The 18,294-nt window shown below is 37.3% G+C and overlaps 1 protein-coding gene across 1 annotated transcript in view; it reads left to right on the top strand.

The window, feature by feature from the left end:
- Positions 1-18,294, top strand: part of MAN1A1 (mannosidase alpha class 1A member 1) — a 156,442-nt gene that overhangs the window by 45,102 nt on the left and 93,046 nt on the right. The window contains exons 3-4 of the mRNA XM_075498646.1: positions 5,294-5,409; positions 17,245-17,325. Coding sequence (XP_075354761.1) covers positions 5,294-5,409; positions 17,245-17,325 — 197 coding nt within the window. The remainder of the gene's footprint in view (positions 1-5,293; positions 5,410-17,244; positions 17,326-18,294) is intronic.

Genomic DNA, 18,294 nt, shown 5'->3' with positions numbered 1-18,294 from the left:
TTCTAGAAATATCACAGCATTGTTTCATGTTACACATATGAAAAGCTAGATCTGTAAAAAACTGAAAGTATTGTTTCTTTTCCCACTCTTACCAGCTGGTAATAGTGACTGAAATTAAAAATGCTAGTGTTGCTGAGGGTTTGCCGGTACTTGAGTAAGAGTTTCATGTTTTGGCATAGCATGCATTAATAATTAATCACTCTTGACACTTTAAATTGCTAATGATATTGGATAGGAACCTTTTCAGTGAACTTTAAAGGAAAACACTGTTTTAAAGTCTGAGTCAGCTTTTGAAACAATGCTCTAAGAAACCTATAGCTCTGATCAAAACGTTAATTTTGTCAAACCTATATGTATTCTTGAATATGTTGAGAATAATGTAGTTCAGAGTCGTTACTGTATGATGTATATGCATATAGAGCTGAAAAAAATTGGATGCTTGATTGATTTTTTTAAATTTGCATATTTAATGTTACAAAGTATCTGGTCTAATTCCCCATGTTAAGAAAATCTGAACTGTTCTTAATGGCCAGATTAAGAAAAATATGTGACAGATTATATTTCTGTATTTTTGGCTGGAATTTTGAGTCTGAAATGACAAACTGGAGGAAGATTTCACACAATACATCTGCTGTGACTGAGCTTCTTCAACTTACAATAACGGAAGGTGACAAGACAAGTTTGCCTCACTGGCTGAAAACAATGAAGAGTCTAAGATGATCAGGGTGGGGCTGAGTGCAATTCAAATATAGCTATGTATAAAATTTTCTTTTTCTTTTCCACAGTAGTACAAAGTAGCCCTAAAATAGCAGTTCTTCTGACAATAATAGAGGAAACACCTTTTTGAACATTTGCACATTTTATTTGTATGTGCTGAATTTCCATCACATTACAAAAATTACAAATATGAGTGTCCTATATTAATTTTCGTACTTAGTATCAGAAACACAAAACTGTAACTGGTTTTCTGGAAGAAAAAACATAATTCTACTCATCTTCTACAGTCATGCAAGAACAAGAAATCCTAGTTTATGACACTTGTGGGATGGTGAACTGTTACAGGTGAGGGAGCTGACGTATAGCATGACCTGAGGCCACTTCATAGTTCATCTTTCCTTATCTTCCATTTTTGTCATATGCTTTGCCACAGTTTCCTTCCAGTCAGAATATGACACACAGTCAGAAAAAGAAAAGCAGTGGAATTTGAGAAGAGTAAGGGGCCTGGCTTCCATCCTGTTACAGGCAGTGCGTTAGGACTCATGTCTGAAACTTTTCTCCGTGTAATGTTCTGTATGATATGCTTGCAGATAATAAATCTTCATCTGTTTCACGTATATGTATGCATATATATGTGTGTGCGTATGTGCGTATATATCTCTCTCTCTCCAAATATATTTGATGGCGAGGAACATGGATGTTCTGGGGAACCAAACCCCAAACTCAATGTAAAAGGGATGGGAGGAAAGTTGTGAACAAACTATTAAGTGCATCAGCATGCATTGATTATGGCATCCTGGCTGTATTCTATTTCAGACTCTTCTGGCAAAAATTTAAGCCATGTCTAAAAGCCTGGGCTAGACAAATAAAAGCTTCTTTTGGCCCACCCTCCAAACAGTTTGGCCATAAGCCAGTTGTAGTTCTTAAACCATATGGTCACATAAGCTCAGTCACAGAGCTGTGCTAATAAGCTTGTCATCCATAGCAGTTCTCCCTGCAGTGACAGCCTGGAAACTCATAAAAAGTTATTCATCCTCTGATCAGTTTTTTTATTCTGCTCTGCCCCCCCCGCCCCTGAGGCACTACTCTCTTCTCTAATGTAATCTCCTTTTCTTATTTGTGTGCGCATACCTCTGCATTGTTAGATACTAAAAAGCATGCTGATTAAATGGACCCACTGTGTACTACCCAGGGATGATCTAGACTGCTCTGTGCTTTATATCACACTATTCTGAAATGCTGGGTAATGAGCCATCTTCATTAATCATCCACAAATCTTGTTAGAAGTAGGTTCTTTTTATTTTCTTCCAGATCATTGCTAAAGATTTCAAGTATTAACCTGGAAAGGATGCTCTGTAGATGCTGCTAGGTAGCCCACTTGAAGTTTCATGTTGACTGATTTCTTTTACTTTCTCTTCAGATAACTAGTTTGTAGGCTTGTTTACATGTTCTCTATTAATCATTTACATGGAATAAATGATGCTGTTAGTGAAGAGGAGAGAGAAAAACAGGTTTAATAAAGGAAGTAAAATGGAGTACTTGGTCTGGAGGTTTTGGTAGAGACTAATAATGTTTCACTTTGGTAGGCTTGTACATCTGGTTATCTCTTTTATCATCAAAATTACTCACTTCAAGCTTATGTTTTATGACTTTCAAGTCCTTTTTCTCTACTGAGTATACTATTTTTGTATTACCTGCAAAATATATCTGTAATTACCTGAGGTGTATGAATTTGCTCCGAGTATTACTTGTGATATCTTCCTTCTGCCTAGGGCAACTATGAAACTCTACCATGGTGACTGCAACTTTGCTGGCACTTTTTGTAACCCAATGCTCACTGTTAATGAAATTTATAGCAGTACCGTAGGTGTATAACAAAACAGTCCTCCTTTCCAAATATTCTGTGTCATATGAGTGTGTATTGTAATTGCCTAGCAATAATCTTTGCCTCTTGTAGACCATGATTGCTGTCTAATTCCTTGGGAACGTTGTGTAGGAACTAACATGAATGATTAACTGTATTTAATAATTTATGTAGTGTACTTTGAGAAGCATAGAATATGTAGGTTTGTGAAATATTTGGTCTTCTGTAATAAGAAATGTTCCTTTAACTTCTTTGCATTCCTTTTTCTCTACCCCCCCCTTGTTTGTCTAACTGGTTATAAATGAGCTGTTCAGCTACACAATTTCCTTAACACTCTTAAGTTTGGATTATCCTGTTGGCTAACTTAGCATAAACTGCAGTTGTTCACAAGTCATAATTCTGGCCTCCAGACTGACACTTTAAAAACGCATTCTGTGTTCTTTTATCTTTTATCAAGAATTTTGAAGTATAACTGTTAGAGACAAACGTGACTATTTAATTGTCACATTAATTGCTTTATTCTGTTTTACGGAGACTTCAGAATAATAGCAAAAGTTGTTTCAAAGATCTACTTGAGATTCTTCCATTTTCTTCTGTCTGCCTGCAGAGAGAGGTCTATGCTCTAAGCAGGCCATATAGGCCAGATTCAGAAAAAAGAAAAAAATCATAGGAAGTGGGCAACTCGGCGGGCGATTTCTCAGTAAGATTGAATTCTCCTCTTTTTCTTCTGACTCAGTAGTGAGTTGCAGCTCAAGTACTAATCCTTAAAATTGAAAGCTCAACTGTTTAGAGGTGGTGGTAGCTGTATTACAAGAGGATTATCACAAAGAATGTCATTGCACGGTGAGCCTATCTCAATCCACTCAAGCAAATCAGGTTATAGATGATTTTTCCGTAAGTAAAGCTCAGTTGTAAAAGTTCACCAGGAGCTGCTTTTGTTGTACAGAGTTACTAAACATCTCCAGAGCTTTTGCAGTAGTGTTCTTGAGCACATGTTCTCCAGCATTTTTCCACAATCGCTCTCACTTTCTCATGAGCTCAGGAAAAATACAAGTCACTTAGCCGAGTTTAAAGGAATGCTTTTCCTTTAATATGAGAGAAGGGCAGCCAAGCTCCAAATAAGCTCTGGGAAGATATGATGTCCTTCTTACCAAAGTATGCTGCAGTTTTATTAGTGGAATATCTGGGGGAAACATCGATTACTTCCTTCAGAGTAGGAAAGGGACATTCCAAAAAGGATGGTATAAGCAATTAGCAGCTGCTAAAACAGGGAGAGCATCTGGTTTTCTTAAATGTACCAAGTAACTGTTACAATAATCTCAAGTATTATTTTGTTTAAGATGATACAAATGGAAAATTATTTCCTACCTGGAAGCTTAAGTTAAGAAAGTGATGTCAATCCTGCTATATGGAGGTGTCCAATCACTCCTCCATTTCATGAGGAAGCAGAAAACCTTGATGGTAGTAAACACAAGAGTTGACTGAAATAGTGGATTTCCTACTTAAACATGAATAATTCAATTCTTATACTTGATAAGTCTACACAACTAAGTTTACTTTTTCATCAGGTATTTCAGAGGCAAGATGATAATCAAGTTCTGTTAAGTTAGTTGTAGCTACTGTCTTGTTACTCGCCCAGTGCAATCAATTCCTGAATGAGTAGTCAACTATCCACCCCAGTCATTAGCCCTGCTGGGGGAGAGAGAGATTGGACCTAATGAGTCCCTCTGTTCCTTGCAACCTAAATTATTCTGCAATTCTAAATGTTTACTTCTGTATCTGAGGTCTTCTCTGAAGAATATCTTAACAGTAGTTTGCATTCATAATGAAGATTTTCTTAGATGAAAACAGTGTTTTAAAAAGGTCATTGTAAATTTGAAGGAAGCATGGGAAAGTCATTTGAGTGGCTTTATTTTCCCCCCGACCCTCCACATTACCCTTTCAGTACAGGATCGTGAACATTTAATCCGTGCCAAAGTGAGCATACTGATGATGTTTCATCTTGCAACGTTAGGTGAAGGCTAGTAAACTGACTCTTATCCATCTCTATAAAGGAGGCAGAAGGATGCCACTTCTGCAAACAACCAGCACTTGCTCTGAAAACCGATGTCTGGCAGTCTGTCCTGAGCTGAGAAATTCAGATGTGTGAAAGTTTGCCTTTGCTCCCCCAGTGCTATCTTGTGCAGGGTACATGGTGATGCATGGTACCAGAAAAATTATTTTTCAGAGAGGGTACGTCTTAAAGGGCTTGCTTAACTGAAAGGTGATCGCTCCTTATGAGCTTCTTAAAGCTTTATGTGTGTTATTGAGTATAAAAACAAAAAAGCAACTGATTTTTTTCACTCCAAACTGGAAGAAACAGTCATTTCTCTGTTTATTGAGATTTATTGTCTTCTATGAATTACATTTTACAGTGAACTGTTCCATCAGTGTTTAAAAATGCAAAATCATGGCTGAAAATGCATTGCATCAGAACCGCTCTTCAAAACTTCATTACTGGAAGAAATACTTAAACATTATGATGCTGTGTTGTTGCAGGGGAATCAAAGTTAAGGCTGTGAATTACTAGTTGCCCACTTGAACGCTTATACACCCAATTTTTAATTGGTTAATTGAAATTGGGTTTTGAAATCAGAATTAATTTAAATTCATTAGATCTGACTGAAAAGCCTTCTGTTGGAAAGAAAATCACTGGCTCTTCATGTATTTCAGGTAACATTCAAGGAGCAACAATAGTGGATGCTCTTGATACACTATACATCATGGAAATGAAAGAGGAGTTCAAGGAAGCCAAGGAGTGGGTTGAAAAAAACTTAGATTTCAATGTGGTAAGTAGTGTTGCTGATTAACATTTAATGCTCTGTTTAATCTCCAGGAGCCAATTGAGAACTAATATTGCAAGCATGATACAAGGCTACAGAATTTAGATCATTGATAGATAAAACAAGGCAGGAAGCAGAAACATAATAAACTTACTGCTCTGCTCTATAAGCAGTTTTTCAGTCTGAGAGATTTAGGTAGATAGGAGGCAACGAGCTGGACTGAAGGAAGGAAAAAGGAAAAGCGTATTTACCATTGTAAAGTAAACAAACTTTTCAACCCTTTTGGATAGAAGAATCGGGACACTTCAAGCATTGATTTTTTTGTTATGTAAACACTTTACATTTTCATTTTGTGAAATCTTCCACAAATTAGACGTGCATTTAAAGAAAGCTACACGCCATACATACCATTTAAGTTCCTTTGTGTATTCTAATAAAGTTGAATCCCATGAGTTAGGCTGAACTGTTGGCACAGACTGGGCTGCTTTAGTCTACGAGGCACTATGAGGCACCCGGTCATCACAACTGCATGTATAAATCATCCTATTAACTGGTAACTATGCAGCTGAGAGCAAAGTTCATTGTTAAAGTTTTTATTCTAGAAAGGCCCTGAACAGGCAAGAACCTCATTAAAACTTCAATTAAATTGAGAAGTCCTGGTTTGGGTTTTTTTTTGTTGGTTTGGTTTGGTTTGGTTTTTTTTCCCCCTTTTGTGGGCCAGAGTATGTATTGTAATTGCTGGGTACAGACAGCTATTGGAGTACCTCTGCTGATCGGTGTAGTAAAGTAGGAAAGCATTGTAGGCATGATACACTGAGCACTTAAAAGCTCTTGTAGTTGATGTGTGTAATGGTAGGAACACTTTCTGAAAACAAAGTACTTTTTCTAATATGTTATGCAAAAGTCAGGATTAATTAACTTCTCTAACATGCTTGAGAATTAATTATCATTTTAAGAAGGAGGAGTTAATAAGAGTGGATATTATATAGTTTATGTAAGCAGCAATTTAGTGTGCGTTTATGTTTACATTAATAATGTAAATACAGGATATTAAACTGTGCTTCCGAGTAGTGTCAGATGTCTGAATGACATGCTAACTTTATCTTGTGCATAAGATACTTTTTTTCTAGAGGAATTTTTGCAATATTAAATTCCTGTCTTACTAGCTTAGCATTATTAAGATGTTTAAAAATGTAAGAACAAAACATCATAGAAAATAGCAAACTCCACTTTAAAGGAAGAGCTGAGCTCCGCTTGGAGGAACATCATAAAGCGCTGTAGAGTGATTTACATTAATAACACTAAAATATTTGGGTTTTGTCACAGTTTAACCCCAGCCAGCAACTAAGCCCCACACAGCCTCTCGCTCACTCCCCCTTGGTGGGATGGGGGAGAGAATCAGAAGAGTAAAAGTGAGAAAACTCATGGGTTGAGATAAAGACAGTTTAATAGGGAAAGCAAAAGCTGTGCACGCAAGCAAAGCAAAACAAGGAATTCATTCACTCCTTCCCATGGGCAGGCAGGTGTTCAGCCATCTCCAGGAAAGCAGGGCTCCATCACGCGTAACGGTGACTTGGGAAGACAAACACCATCACTCTGAACGTCCCCCCCCCCCCTTCCTTCTTCTTCCCCAGCTTTATATGCTGAGCATGACGCCATATGGTATGGAATAGCCCTTTGGTCAGCTGGGGTCAGCTGTCCCAGCTGTGTCCCCTCCCAGCTTCTTGTGCCCCCCAGCCTACTTGCCGGTGGGGTGGGGTGAGAAGCAGAAGAGGCCTTGACTCTGTGTAAGCACTGCTCAGCAATAATGAAAACATCCCTGTGTTATCAACACTGTTTCCAGCACAAATCCAGAATATAGCCCCATACTAGCTACTGTGAAGAAAATTAACTCTGTCCCAGCCAAAACCGGCACAGGTTTACATAAATCTTGCTATACTTTGTACTGGAAACTTCTGCTTCTAGGTGGTATTGCCTACAATTTCAGCTCCTCTTGTTAATTTATGTACTTTTTAAAATTATGTAGCAATTACTTATTTTTTCCCAGTAATGTTTAAAAGCTATGAAGTCTTTCAAAATGTCTGAAATCTTGTATTGTGTTACTTCGTCAATGCAGCAATCCAGCAGATTTACCGAAACTACTTTACAGATAATACTGATACGCATCAGGAACAATATCTTGTTCCAGATATTCCTGTAAATAGCTTCCTTGAGTTTGACACTTCACAAAATTATTTTCATAATACTTCATAGTCATATAGAATTGAATTTTACATTGGCGTCAGTAATGAGTAGATGAATTTTCCCAAACTGGAATGAGGAAATGAAAATAAATAACCGCAACACCAACTTTAATAATTGACAGCAGTTTGTTTACTGGATGAATTGTTTGAAGCTACTCAGCTTGTACTCTTGTTTAGTTTTCCACTTTAAATACAAGTTCTAGTTTCAAATGCTGCTTTGTATTTGTATCTTATAGTTTAAAGTTGGAAATTAGTTAACACAAAGAACAGCAGGGCCCTCTCTTTTGTGTTTAAGCATTTATCGTGTCAGGCATTACTTGGCACTTTCTGCATTAATGTTTTGTACACTCTTACTTGCTCCTGTTTTAGAAACCTTTCTCCCATGAAAGTGATTTAGTTTTTAATAACTGACACACTGACATATCCTTAAGTGTTATTTCTTGTGAGTAGAATGAAATGTGTTTCTGTTTGATGTTTCTGGTCATTTCCTGGGCGGTGACTGCTTAATCAGCTTTTGGGGAAGCATGTTTGGCCTTTAATTGTATAAATAAGATTAGTTTTTTCTCTCCATTTAAAAGAACTATGCTTTTTAAATCTTAAATTTTCTTTAAGATGTTCTTTACGAAAATAGCTGTGACTGTATTCTGTGGCAGAATCTTTTCTCTTTATATTCTGTGTCAACACAGCTGGATAAAGCAAGTTTTCCTCTCCCGAAGTTTGTAATATGTCAGATACTCATTGTACATGTTGAACTATTTGGCCAGCACTCGATCATTCTCATCACCTGATCATAAAAGTTTCCAAATGTCACTTTATAAAGTAGGCACTAGTTTATCTACCTAAAAGGATTTATGGACTAAAGATGACTTGATGGGAAACGGTATCATCTCTTCACATGTTAGATTTCAGTCCCTCAATTCAATGAATTAGTTGTCAGGGTTACTCTTGTTTACCTTTCTGAAGAAAGCAAACTGTTTTGATTTTGAAGGAAAATTCTAGATAAGTCAATGCCACCTTTCTTGGCAAACTTGTGAATTTTGGAAAGCTTGTGAGTGGACATGTTCGGAAGCTTCCCCTTTTGGAGTATAACATGCTTAGGCTGTTTTTATTATAGCTGGAGCTGGTAGCCCTGTGATTTTATAACTGAGATATCCACATTGCAATACTTCGAGTTTTTTTCCCTCATAACTGCTGAAATTCCTCATATTCGATACCTTGCTGGAGTTTCAGCCAAACTGAGTAGTCCTTCAGGAATTAAGTTGCATTTTCTGATTCTGTCAGTATTTTAAGAGATTTAGGCATGCCTTTGGAAAGAGTTGACATTTAGCAGTGGCTAAACCCATGGTCTTGGCACCATGAATGTGTGCTCTGTTTTCCATTAAATCACTTCATCTATGTGGGGGTGTATCTCTGCTCTTCAGTTAATATAGCTGAGGGTTTGGTCCGACCTCCCCACGCATGCTGCTGCCCGCACACCCTTTTCGCAGTGCTCGTGGATGGCCCTGCCCAAGGCTGCACTGGGCCAGGTTGTGTATCAACACGTTGCAACGGTGGAAAAAGGAGCCAGTCTTTCATGGGATCACTAGGGAGTTTGGCTGTTTCCTAGCTACAGCTACGCACTGCTGTGTGCTTCTCTGTTTTTATTTTTTCATTATTTGCTTTAGGACCTGCACACACACACACAGCATTCATAGCTTTCTGAAAGAGTTTCTGTACCACCACCCAACTTGTGCTTCACGCTGGGGAGGAAAAAGCTATCGGTCTCTGCAGCGCAAGGGGTGAACCACAATGAGTCCATACTTGGGAAGAGAGACTGGAAGATGGATCTTAATGAGATGGATGAAAGGGTCAGGGGTCTTGGTAGTGTTAGGTTTACGGTTGGACTTGATGATCTTAAAGGTCTTTTCCAACCTATACAATTCTGTGATTCTGTGGATCGGGGAGTAGTGGTGCAGGAGCTGAGCCACTTGGCATAGCAGTGAAGGGTTGGGAGTTGTTGAGTACTGGAATTGATGTTGCTTCACTTCTACACCCAGACACACCCCAACTTCTTTAGGATGAGAGACTAACTGATCCGTCCCCCTGTTCTTCAGCCCTGCTAAACTCCTTCCCTGCAAAAGGACAGTCTTGCCCATACTGCATACTGGGAACAGTCCTTGGCCTACATGGTGTCCTAAAGTGTGCCTGGACATTGGCTGGAACAACAGGGGCCCAAACCAGACCAGAAGGTGCTAACAATTAAATGGCATGTGGGACAGTGCTTGAATTCATGCCCTGACCCACTGATCAGACATCTGATGTGGGTGTAATCAGGGAAGACCCAAATGGGAACAAGGTATGGAGCAGGAAGCCATGCGCTTGTTGGGAGAAGAGGAAAATGGTTTCTTCTACGAGAATATTTCTGAAAGGTGAATTTGGATTCAAACTGAAATAACCTTTCTGTTGGTTATTGGTGGATTTTGCTTTGTTTGCCTCATCCTTCTCTATTTTTGGTCAAAATGAAGGATGTTATGATTGCTTGGTCAGATGAAAGTGGCAGTGCTCTGTGCAATAGATCTATCTATGTGGATATAATTTAGTTGACTTTAGTTGACATTTTGTGTGAGCACTGACTTGTCGTGCATTATCCATCTCATCACAGATACCTTCCCTTGTGAACTGCACAGGATGGATCAACCTAGGAAAGAGTTGATGTTGTGCTGTGGGGAAAGCATGAAGAGCATTTCATTATTTCCTGTCAAAGATAGGTACTAAATGAGTTGAGGAACTGCGTAAAGAGAAGGGAATGAGTAAGATGGCAAGGATACGTTCAGTCTTGTGTCCTGCTGGCACTCTTAAGCAAAGCTGTTTACAAAGGTCAGTCAGTCACTGTATCTGATTTTATAAGCCACCCTGAAGCCTGAAGGCTTACTTACTAGTTCTGATTTTCATCTTTGTACTTAGCTTTGCAAATTTGAGTATCTTTTAAAGAAGCTTTGTGTGCAGCTTCGTGCAATGTAGTTTTGCGTGTAATATATCTACTGTTTTGGGAAGTAAAAAAGAGTGGGAAAAGTATAGAAACGTGGGATTATCTCTACTGCCATGTATAGATTAACATACCCCTTTTCCAAGATTGCAGAATAGCAAATATTATTTGGATCTAATTATTAGTGCTTCCAGCATTTATCTTTAGCTCAAATCTGTCTGTGGTGTGGCAGTCAGTAACAGGACAGACTTTTAGAATCCAGATTGTTTATTTCAAACTTCAGCATTTACAAATTTAAATCCTACTATTCTCAAACTGTAGGTATTATGATTGACTTGTAATTATATTTAACAGTCCATAACCTAACGTTCTGGCTTGGAGGCAGATGGTTTTTTGGTGCTTTATTCTTGGTGTTTTTTTCTCTTTAAGTGAGAAAATCAGAACGTTTCCTAATATAACAATTTGCAACAGGATAGCTTTCCTATTTAAAAAAAAAAAAAAAAGTTGTGTGGGAGGTATGAGTAAATGGACTTCAAGTAAATGTATAATGGGTCTGTGAGGAAGCTTAAGAAAGCCAGCAGTTGAAAATGGTTCTTTAGGTTGTGGGACTATTTGTTTACTAGTTTGCCACATAACTTGTTAGTACACTCTAAATGCCAGGCTTCAAAGTGACTTGATTTTGTTTTGATTATGAATAAGAAATTATTTTGATGGGCTAAAAGGAGATCCTGCAAATTTATTATTAAATGCAGTTCTTTGCTGCTAGAGTTAGTTAATGCCTTCAGTAAGACTTTATTTTTGTGCCTGTTTAAGATCTTACAGTTTGCCATGTGGGGACTTCAGCAAGGTTAAATAGCATGTTATGCAATAACCAGGCTTTGACACTTGCAATAAAAAGGTTGCTAAAATTGTTTCCTTTGTCTATGGGAACTGAGTATTTTAGCAAGCTGCCACTAAATTTCATTTGTGCAATATGAATGAAACTTTTTTCCCCACAATTGCAAGTAATTAAAATGTTGTTTAATTACACTAGCTTAAAGTGAGCTATTGTAGTGCTCTTCATGTCTCTGTCGTACTTCCTGGACTGCTTGAAAATGCTGAGATTTGTTGTTGTTCCCAACCTTTGTGCTTCAACAGGGGGATATTATTATTTAATAGTAATAATAATTACAAATCCCTCTCATTTCACTTGAAATGTGGGCCCTTTGTGTCCATTTTTCAGTCTAGAATTATATACATTGTTCAGCATTGTTTGGTGTAGGGTCCCTGGCGTTTTCTTGCACAGCTTGTTAACCTGCAGGGTATGAGCTGTTTGCAATGGTACGGTATGGTACGTGGGCATGGGGGGAGTCACCATATTCCTTGTACATAGGAGCAATAGATGGAAGTGCAGATGAGGTGACTGAAGTTTTATTACACTCTTGATGAGACAAGAACAGGAGAACTGAAGGAAAGAAAGTTTTGGAAAGAATCTGTGCAAATTATTTGGTAGGATTTGTGGCCTTATTTGGATCTTTGTAAAAACTAAGAGAGTAAGCTCTTTATCAAATATAAATTAAGGTGGCTTGATTATTGTGAATACATTAATCCACAGAAAGAGCACACAGTATTTTCTCCAATTGAATTATGAATGGCAGAGCAAGTACCAGTGCTGATGAGTGCCAGGTGGAAGCTGATATAAGATAAATAAAACTGGGTTGTATTTCAAATGTTGTGTTTGTAAGTGAGGGTGACTTCCCATGAGAAAACATAGACGGAAATTGTTTTGGCCTTGGTCTATGAATTTGTGGAGAGGAAGACTTTCAGGAAAGAGATGCATTAAGGAAATGATCCAGAAGGATGTGAATACTGGTTTTTGGGAAGCTGGAGGAGTCCAATAGGAGAAGGGCTTCAGGAGAGCGCAGCTGACAGTAGTTTTGTTGGCTGAACAGTGCTTTCAACATTAAATTCAACCACTGCTGGTTGAAGCTTCAGCAGTTTACCAGTTGTAGACTTAATCCTCTGGTTTATGGAAGGGTGAGGGAATTGAAGTGGTGAGGTGCAGCTGAGATCAGATTGGCCCTGTCATAGGTTTGCAAATAAAATACAAATGCAGAATAACACAAACTAGCTAATGTAACTCTTGGCACTTTATTTTTTTTTCCTCCTGTTGGGTAATATTTGTTGCTTTTTGAAGGTGGGGCTTCCTGAGGTATAGTCAGCCTCCCTTTCTTAAAAATGAGTTAGTGTAATAGGTTTACTAGTTAAACCTGTCACATTATGCAGCTTCTTGAGTGTTTCTGAGCTATGGTTCTTCTCTTCCTTAAAAAAGCCTTATTTTAGCATTTCTCCTTGTCAAGACAAAATGTGGTAACACTCAGCTGTTCCATCCTTTGATTGTAGAGACTTGCTTATTTGCATAGCCTGAGTTTGAGAAAGAGCAGTCTCCACCATATGTAAATAGGTTCACTTTGGTGTTATGTGTCTAGCCAGCAATGTAAAGGATGCTACATCTGTTTGTCAAAATGATTTTGTCGTTAGAAGCTAATCAAGAAAACCAGATGAAATCCCAGAAGTTGTCACAGTTTTGCTCTTGCACCACGTAATGGATACATATATTGCTTTTGGTTTTCTATTCCTCTAAGTGCAGTGAGCAGCAGTCACAATTTTCCTGGAATTCATATAGTACTTGGACTATCCCATTTATTATTCACTTATCATAAGATCAAATGGTGAATGATAAATTATTGATCAAATGTAAGATGAAAGACCAAATTATTCATATACTGCAATTAACATAAAAGCCCTGGAAGTAAAACAAAAATACGTATCACTTTCCCAAGCATCTACATACTTTCAGAATCCTTTATAAAAGGGAGGCCTCCAAAATTAGCAGCCACAGCAAGATGATATTGCATAGGAACAACAGGAGCTTAGCACAGGCGTGTACTAACAAAGGTGTTTCAGATATTGTCGTACACAGCACGTGGCCATGCAGTCTAATTGGGGTACTAATGAAAAGACTGTAAAATTAGAGATTATATTTATCCAGTTGGTCAGAGTCATCTTATATATTTGGGATCTTACAAAAGGGACATCATAGTTATTTTAAAATAAGCACGTCCAGTCACTTCTTACAGAAGTTCCATTAGATAAAAAGGAATTAATTCAACCACCTCTCAGACCTCCTGTGTAATGATACAGTGATGGTTTGAAAGAAAAGGCTAAGCTTGAAATAAAAAATAAAGTAAAATAATTCTGGCCTCTTCAGCTTCTGAAGTAGAAACTTTGGGAAGTTCAGATAAAGGGTTTTTCTGTATGTTTTGGCACTGTTAAATGGAGCAAAATAAAAAATAACATTGCTTACTTAGGATTTGACTGCTGAGTAGAAACATACAGACTTATTTGCAAACTGTATGTGGATGATGATTAAAAATATGAAGAGAGTAATGATCAGGGTGTGGCATCTTAAATGTGTAATACAAAAAGTTTTAAAAATCAAACCAGAAAGAAGGGTAAAGTTGGTGTAGCAGAAATCTGCTACTTTTAGAATAAGTTCACTTTTTTTAACAGACTACTACTACTTCACACAAACTTTCCACGTAGAGATGAATGTTTCTTTGACATGAAATTATAAAACTTCATTAACTGTTTTGCAAATTGCTATAATTCCTGTGCTTTCTGAGAATACTGCTAGCCCGGTATAATGACTTTAAGAATGACTGTGTATTAAGCATACAGCTTTCAAATCTACCATTAGTGAAATGTTTGTCCATTTCATCAATTGCGTCCGCTTCAGTGGCTTGTATAAAGATTTTAGTAAGAGACGAGGATTTTGAATAAAGGTTCAGAGATGTATGCAAGTGAAGTATTGGAAATCTGATAACATTAAAACGATGTTTAGCTTCAAGAAATGTCGTGAAAGATCACCACTTCAGCAAACATTCAGGATTATAGTTCAATTAATCTTTGTGGTTCGACAGTAAAATCTTTATTCACATTACTTCAAAGTCGTCTTTTTGTCTATAACTGAATTCCAGAAGCAGATGTCAGTGCATACATACTGAGCTTTTCTTAAAGGGCCATTGCGTTCCTTGAAAGATAGCAATGGTTTGTGAGTTAAGTGGCCATATTAAATCCAGAAAGGCAAAATGTAAGGTTCTGGAGACAAAATATTCAGCTAACATATCACTCAATTTACTTCGAGCAATTCAAAATCAAAAAGTAATTTAATTCAGTCCTTACAGGAAACACAAGTGTCTGGGATATCCGATTAACTCATTTCCTTGTCTAATACCTACCTCCTTACAGCTTAAACTTTTCCACATCAAAGAAACGTTCTTGGCGTGTGCTGAAGCTCAGGATTGAAATAGAAAGAACCTGAACTTCTGAAGAAGGTTCTCAAGTAAAATAGTATTTATAGGAGTTTCAGCTAGCTCAAGTTCTAGGGAAGAGAAGCTGCCCCTATCACTCCTTTAATCATCCTTTCTTCAGTCAGATCAGATCAGCCTTTCTTAAGTCAGATCAGTTCCCTACAAGCTGTTTTATGCATTGGATTTAGTTAAGGTCAACTTCTTTATTTAATATAGAGTTCTTACATCAGTAGCCTGCTTAGCAGGTGAACAGCTGTATTGTCTAGTTAGTTCAGATTTCTAGAGGATTTATATGTTCTAGAGGATTTAAATGTTTTATATCCATCTTCCCAGGTTTACCATATATCATGATATAATAAAAAGAAATGCACAGAAATGGCACTAGTTAAAGTTGAAGTGAATACCTGTTTCCAGTTACTTCATTCTCCTTCTTGGATTCAGTGAGACAATGACTGAACACTTGGAAGCAGAAATATCGGATTAATTTTGGAAACAGAAATTAAGCTTTTTTTTTTTTTTTTCCTTTGTAGTTTCTGTCAGAAAGAATAAGAGTAGACCAGTACTGGGGGAGCAGCAAGTGAGGAGAAACTGCAGAGCTTTAGTACACTTAAAATAAACTTGGAAAAATCTTATGTTCTGACCAGTGTAAGACAGCAAGATAACTTTTTCAGTTTGCAGTCTTAACACGTGATGCCAGGTCTGAGTTTTCAATAGGCAGATGTGTGTGATGGCTTTACTTTGCCCCTTTGAATTGTGCTCATGTGTATGAAAAAACTACACAGGCACACACATGTACTATATATGAATTATATATTAATCTGAGCAGTTCTGTGGATTAAATTATACCCTCCATTTTTAGAGGGGGAGGTGCACAATAGATTTTAGAGGAGAAAAGTTAAATGCCTGAGGGTAAGTGGACAAGCATTGTAGGAAGTCAGTGAGTGGTTTTTTTGAAGCCTGTACCTTTACAACTGATGAAACTCCGAACAACTCTTTTGCAATGTGTCCAGATACCTTTCCTTAATCAGAGTGCCTTGCAAACTGGAAAGCATGAGGTAATATTTCTAATAAGTAACCTAGTGCTGTTTTCTTCTGCAAAGGCTGTTTACTAGAATTTAAAATCTATAGAAAACAGGGAGCAACTTCTTCCCTCCTACATAAACTGACATCTGAACGTTTAAACTGGAAAAGTACAAAAACTAGCTGGGTGAGAAAAGCCTGCAAGCCCTTTCGAAGGAAATCCCGCAGCTCCAGCATTCATTGATTTATACTGAATATAGCTACGGTGTATGTCAGCAAATAGAAGATGGAAAAACAACTCAACAGAAGCAAGAGCAACCCAGAACACACAAAAGTCAAACACTTTACATGCCGAAAAGTTTAGAAGATTGACTGCTAGCTACCATTTTTCTACAGAAATACAAAAATATAAGAAGTAGTATTACATAAAAAAGCGAAAATTAAGAAACTTCAGTAGATCAGCTTTTCAACTGAATGCCTTTTGGATGGATTGGATGCTGTGTGTTGGGGTAAAATTGGAATTGACTTGGTAAACAACAAGAGAAGGTGATAATGAGACTCAGATTCTTCATTTAGGTTGAATTTAAAAAGGCAGAGAAGAATGTGCTTTGAGTTTTGAAATAGGTAATGCTGTATTTATACTGCTTAATACAACAAACCCAATCTCTGTCATTGGTAAAGACCAGGCCAGCTTGGGAAGGGCTGTCACTGTAATAGGGAAAGATCATCTGCTTCCTAGTGAATACATACCATGATTACATTTTTATCATGAACATGTAATTGACTCATTCTAATGTTACCTCTCATTTTACAATAACCTGCATTTAGACTTGAGGTAGGAAAATTCTTGCTATGACATTCTGATCAAGCACTTCTTAAAAGGTGCCTGGGAAACGATGGTGTGGGGTGAGGTAATACAGGACAGAGTATCTGAGAGCACATTTTGTGTGTGAACGCAGAATCATCTGCAGGGAGGTACTTAGATATGTGGATTTAGAGAATGTCTAGGTGGAAGAGATGAAAAATTAAACAGGATGAGGATAATGGAGAGGATTTGTTGTTGATGTGAGGAAGAGCAGGAAATACTTTAAAATGCCTGAAGTTCGCTTATGTTGGCTTTCCCTACATCTTCTGTGTTTTGCCATTTACAGCTGTTGTAGCTTAATACATGCATGTATATATACAAAAAAAAAACACCCAAGCAACCAAAACCATACAGAAAAGTATCAGGGAACAAAACTATGTTTGTTTATTTCAACAGAATGCTGAAATTTCGGTATTTGAAGTGAACATCCGTTTTGTTGGTGGATTACTTTCAGCTTACTATCTTTCAGGAGAAGAGGTAAGATATTTTCACATGGCTTATCTGAAATATCATCATCTAGATAAGCAGTTAAGTTCTAGTTTAATAATTTTATTTATCAGAATTAAACTTGTTTAGAACTTTGAAAATGGCTTGTACAGCAGAGACCTGTCCAATAGCTTTTCTTGCTTCTACTACTGTTGCTTTGTGTAAGTCTTAAAGTGTTAAATGAATTTTTTTTTTCCTGAGTTCAAACCATACTCAGTACATTCTTACTGGGCTTCGTGCTGGAGTGTCTAATTACAGAGTTCCTGTGCCATGGTAGTGGTAAATTTGGTGTATCAGGTACCTGCTTCACAAATTGATTTGGAGCATATTCTTTAACTCCTCTAAACTATACTTCTGTTGGCCTTGCTGAACTCGAAGCTTCAACTCACATGGAAAAGACATGTTGAGAATGAAAGGATAACTGGTAAACCTATACAACGTGAATGTCTTTAAAGCATTAATATCCCATTAATCTCTATTGCCTGTCATAGTTTCTGGAGAGGATGAAGAAGCAATTTTATCTAAGAGCTTTGACTAATGCAATTATTTCTGTAATATAGTTAGAGAAGGCTATGCTAAGTCACAGGTACTGTGATATTTTAAATTTTTAGCTTGACACTTGAAAAATCTTTAATCTTACTAGTTTAAATTCTTGTTCCTGTCTCTGGATTATAGTAGTATTTTATTGTAGGATTAACACAAGTTAATACTCTTTAACCGTAAATTGAATTTATCATTGGATTTCTTTAAATCCAAAGCAATTACTGGTGGAAACTCTACAAAACCATAAAGATGTATAATTTTCTGTCATATGGAAATTTCCCAAATACTGGATAAAGCTCTGTTTTGAACCTGTCACTTTAAATTAACTTAAATTCTGTGGTGTGCGTGTTGGTTTTTGTTAAAATTTATCATTATGTTAAAGCTGTTTTAGCAGGTATGATTGGGTCATGTACCTGA

Source organism: Mycteria americana, chromosome 3 (genome assembly GCF_035582795.1).
Source record: "Mycteria americana isolate JAX WOST 10 ecotype Jacksonville Zoo and Gardens chromosome 3, USCA_MyAme_1.0, whole genome shotgun sequence".
Taxonomy (NCBI): domain Eukaryota; kingdom Metazoa; phylum Chordata; class Aves; order Ciconiiformes; family Ciconiidae; genus Mycteria; species Mycteria americana.
This window is presented reverse-complemented; position numbering and strand designations above follow the sequence as displayed.